This window comes from Eptatretus burgeri, chromosome 12 (assembly GCF_056783735.1).
Source record: "Eptatretus burgeri isolate ZD-2024b chromosome 12, Ebu_testis_v1, whole genome shotgun sequence".
NCBI classification, from domain to species: domain Eukaryota; kingdom Metazoa; phylum Chordata; class Myxini; order Myxiniformes; family Myxinidae; genus Eptatretus; species Eptatretus burgeri.
In genome coordinates this window covers 67,527,690-67,532,116 of record NC_140972.1, presented here as the reverse complement: position 1 = coordinate 67,532,116, position 4,427 = coordinate 67,527,690, and the positions used below count along the sequence as shown (strand labels likewise).

Genomic DNA, 4,427 nt, shown 5'->3' with positions numbered 1-4,427 from the left:
CACACACACACACACACACACACACACACACACACACACACACACACACACACACACACACACACACACACACACACACACACACACACACATCAGCCATTCTGAATTTTCAAACTAAATCTAATAATAGTTGCAGAGGGTTCTTTAGAATCAGAGTTTGAATTCCATTAGAATTGGTCCCGATTCCAGCCAGTGACATGCACAGAGGTAGCTGAGGGATTAAAAAACGTTTTCCCCAATGTAGTGCACATGTCCTAGTTTGTTCCTTTATTTCTGGTTAAAATGCAGACATGATTACCATGCTGTTGATTGTGACCAAATACAAGCAAATGAACCGATTAGAAAAGAAATAAACAGATAACTCAATAACTATATAACGAGCTCAAACAATACTGGCCCACAAAATAACTGGCATATTTTGAACAATGGACCATGTACATGAGTACTGTCTTGGTGAAATGATCAGTCCTTGAGAGCATGTTATAGCAATTGCAAAAATAAAAACAAAACAAAATCAAAATAAAATAACTAATTTGTCTGACACTTGATTCAAAAATATCTAATTCAATGACCTGCTTGTTTTGCTGGCTTGAAAGCAATCATAAGGATTCAGCTATTTGGGAGGGGGGGGGGGGGGAATGTGATGACACACCCATTAATCGGTCCCACCCAACAATGCAACCTTCACGCACATGAAGCAATCCAGTTGCTATATATTTTATTTATTTATTTCCGACATTACTACAACTAAGACAATAAAAATAATTTTTAACAAGGAGTGCTTGCTATCGTAACTTATGGCACTCAAGACATTCCCTATCACATAAAATTAATTGCATCTGTCACTTAATGTAAAAGTGAGGTTACCATTCAAACTTCTCGCCAATGTTTTCAACAACGTGAAAAAAAAGTTTAAAAATTAATAAATAGAAGACTACCTGCTGCTGGCTGGCACTTTTACATGACATCAATTTATTCTGGGTACCAGGCTCCATCGTTCAGTGAAACATCTTGTACTGGCCATAAAAAAAAAACCAAATGATAAGTCTAATTGCATGGTATGCTCAAATAACACACACACACACACACACACACACACACACACACACACACACACACACACACACACACACACACACACACACACCTGATGTGTTTGGAGAAAGAGGTGCATCCACAGATCAGTTAAAGAGTACATGGGGGATCCATTGATCTGATCCAAAAAAACCGACAGCACCATTAAGTTTTGCTTCAAAGAACAGAGGACAGAGGGGAAATACAAAAATATTTGGTTCCCTTAATTTGACAACAGAACTGTGCAGCTACTTCAAGCCACAAAGCAACAACCTCTGTACATCTCAAAGACCAGTGCATACAAGGCCAAAGTGGAAGAGAATTTGCCACTTCAGCTAATCACAAGATTCACCGTCTTCAAGTTAGAATATATTAATGTAGACAATGTGTATACATTTCTGATTATAATTTTAAACTTTCTCCAAAGCATGATGGCCACATTTAACAGCAAGATCTTGTTTTGCACGACGATGTATACATATCCAAGCAGATACAACTCTCCAGTAGTGTGAACAAGGTGCAATGTCATCATACAGATAAAGTCCTTCAGGGAAGAGTGATCCGTATCGAGTCAGCAGAAGCCTGTGCCAGCGTGGTGGTATTGATGGGAGGCCAGTCGGGATCAACCTGCAGCTCCTGTGTCAGGCGTTTGTAGTGAGAGCGTGTACGCTTAGACAGGCCAAAGAAGGCCAGTATACGAGGCCAGCAGCCGTACTGAGTACATTCCTGGGGGTAAGGTCGAGAAAACTTGAAGATTGCAAGCACACACACAAATTAATTTTTTTCAAATTCAAAATTAAATGGCAAAAGGCAATGACAAGATGAAAATGAATATTCCCAAATGGGACAGATGCTCGCTTCCCGATGGAGGGAGATCGGAGTTGGGCTGCATTCAGGGTCTGAAGGTTCTCAAGTGTCTTAGGTGTCTAAAGGCTCTTGAGGATCTTGAGGAGTTTTAGTCAAAATGCTCTTGGGAGTCTTAAGGTTTTTTTTTAAGAGAATGTAATTTAGCCTGGTGTTGCTTTAGTGGTTAGGGTGGCGGCTTGGGATCCTAGGGTCCTGAGTTCAAGCCCCGTTGGCCGCTGAATTAATACACCAAGGGGTTGACTCAGCCTGTCATCCTTCCGAGGTCGGCAAAATGAGTACCAGTGTGTACTGTTGGAGGGGCAATGCATCAGCGACACAGTCACACTTCCAAGAAATGATAGCTACCCCGGCAGCTAAGCTGCCATACGCAAGAAGAAGAATGGTTTGTAATTAATACACCTTCTCACATTCTGTGCAGACAAACAGACCCAAATGCAATACCCACTCTTCTCTGGTATGGGTAATTAAGGTTTCAATTAAACAACAATGGAACATCTTATGAGATGTGGTGGAAATACAAATGTAGATTATATTTTGAGTCGATTAGCTAATTATCTCACGACCTGGATGGAAATTCAATAAAAGAGCTCACGCTCGTTTTTGCGCATCAACGTCATGAATCATCATGCCGAGTTTCAAAACGATCCGCTCACCTCGACATCGTCAAAGACGAGCTAACTCGAATGACTCTCAGTAAAGCGGATACCTCCGACAGGCTGAGCCATTTAGCTTTTGCATCCCACTGATAGGCTTGATCTGCAACTGGATGTTAACCAAAATCTAATCAGCTTATCGTTGTCACTAACCCAACTCATCCACCAAGTTTTGGCATAATCCATTCACAACCTTTTGAAATATCGTGTTATATAATCGCTTTTGGCCCAATCTCTCAATGGTGAAGAATCATTTAAAAATTCTCTATCCGGATCTTCATCAAAATCAAAACAATTTGTCCTCGTCACACACCCAACCTGTCCACCACATTTTGTCCAAATCCGTCCACAACCTGTTCACCTTTGGTGGCAGGCTAAATATTCCTAATCACATAACACTTGTATATATGTATGTATGCAACAAATAACAATAACATACAGGTAGTGGACAAAAACAATGGAAACACGTGGGCAAATGAGGGACACCAAACATATTGAAAGCAATGGCGTCCACACAGGTGTGGCCCATGTGTTAATTAAGCAAATAGCATCCCCGCATGCTTCGTGTCATGTGTTAAAAAATAAAAATAAAAAAAGAAGCTGCACAGGCCTGATTGACCATAATTTTGGCGAGCATCGCTGCAAGAGACAACCTCAGTGACTTTGAAAGAGTGGAGATTTTTTGGCAGAAGCTTCAGTGACAAAGACAGCTGAACTTGCTGATGTTGGCATGGTGTTGGCATGGAACTCTGAAGGAAAGACATCATCAGCAAAGGGCAGCAGTGGGTGGAATCACATATTCCAGGATTGTGATATCTGTGCATTAATTTGAAGTGCAAGGCAAAGCAGGCGAGCAACGACAGATCAATCGACGGTAAGCCTGGTGTTGGCTTGGTAGTTAGGGTGGGTGGCTGGGGATCTTAGGGTCCTGAGTTTGAACCCCGTTGTCCAATGAATTAACACGAGGTGGGGTTGACTCAGCCCGTCATCCTTCCGAGGTCGGCAAAATGAGTGCTAGCATGCTGGTATACTGTGTCGGAGTGACGACCCGTCCAGGATTGCAGCCAAGGAGACTGCTTAGGCAGCACCAACGCTCTCCACAGAGCATGGTCCCAATGGATGGATGGATGGATCACCCAGAAACTAATCCACTTTACACCACCCAACTCCCCTCACATCCGATATGCAACTAACCCCTCCTCCAAAGTACAACTCAGGTATTTGAATTTTCCACCTTCCCGTGCAATTCTGACTATCCACATCCTTTTTTACTCACCATTACCCACTTTCCCCAAAAGTATTCTTTGCCCCCCACTTTCCAAACTTCCCTGCCATGTAATCACTGTGTCCTGAAGTCCTTCCTCCAAGTTTTATGTCACCACCACATCGTATACAACCTTGATCAACATATCCATCACCCTCACAAACAGAATGGGACTGAGAGCTGACCCTTGATGTAAACCTTCCATGATCTCATGAAAACACATTACATCAATCCCCACCAACTATCTTAGCTTATCATTCACCACTCTTTCTAATACTCTTTGAATTGAAAAAGTGCCATTTACTTACTAGAAGCAAGCTAGCTGTCGTGTACAGCCTGTGGCTGCTGGTTGCATCATATTCTGGGGGCACGACTATGCCGCTGATGCAGTGCCCTCTATTACCAGTACACTGGTACTCAATTCGCCGACATCGGAAGGTTGACAGGCTGAGTCAACCCCACATGGTGTTAATTCAATGGGAGACAGGGCTCAAAGTCACGAATCTGAGCTCTTAAGCCAGCCATCTTAACTGTTAAGCCAACACCAGGCTTACTGGCTAAAATTTGCT

General features: G+C 42.5%; 1 protein-coding gene across 12 annotated transcripts in view; it reads right to left on the bottom strand.

Moving 5' to 3' along the window:
- Positions 1–252: 252 nt before the first annotated feature.
- The window catches only part of ATP13A3 (ATPase 13A3), a 245,618-nt gene continuing 241,443 nt past the window's right edge, over positions 253–4,427 (bottom strand). For 10 of the 12 annotated variants that reach the window (XR_015049870.1, XR_015049869.1, XM_085848389.1 and 7 more), the window contains one exon: positions 253–1,800. Coding sequence is in view for 6 of the 12 variants with exons in the window: in XM_085848381.1 (XP_085704507.1) it covers positions 1,621–1,800 (180 nt within the window). In the remaining 6 variants the exon portion in view is untranslated. The remainder of the gene's footprint in view (positions 1,801–4,427) is intronic. The other 2 variants (XR_015049868.1, XM_085848382.1) reach the window with 1 other exon arrangement.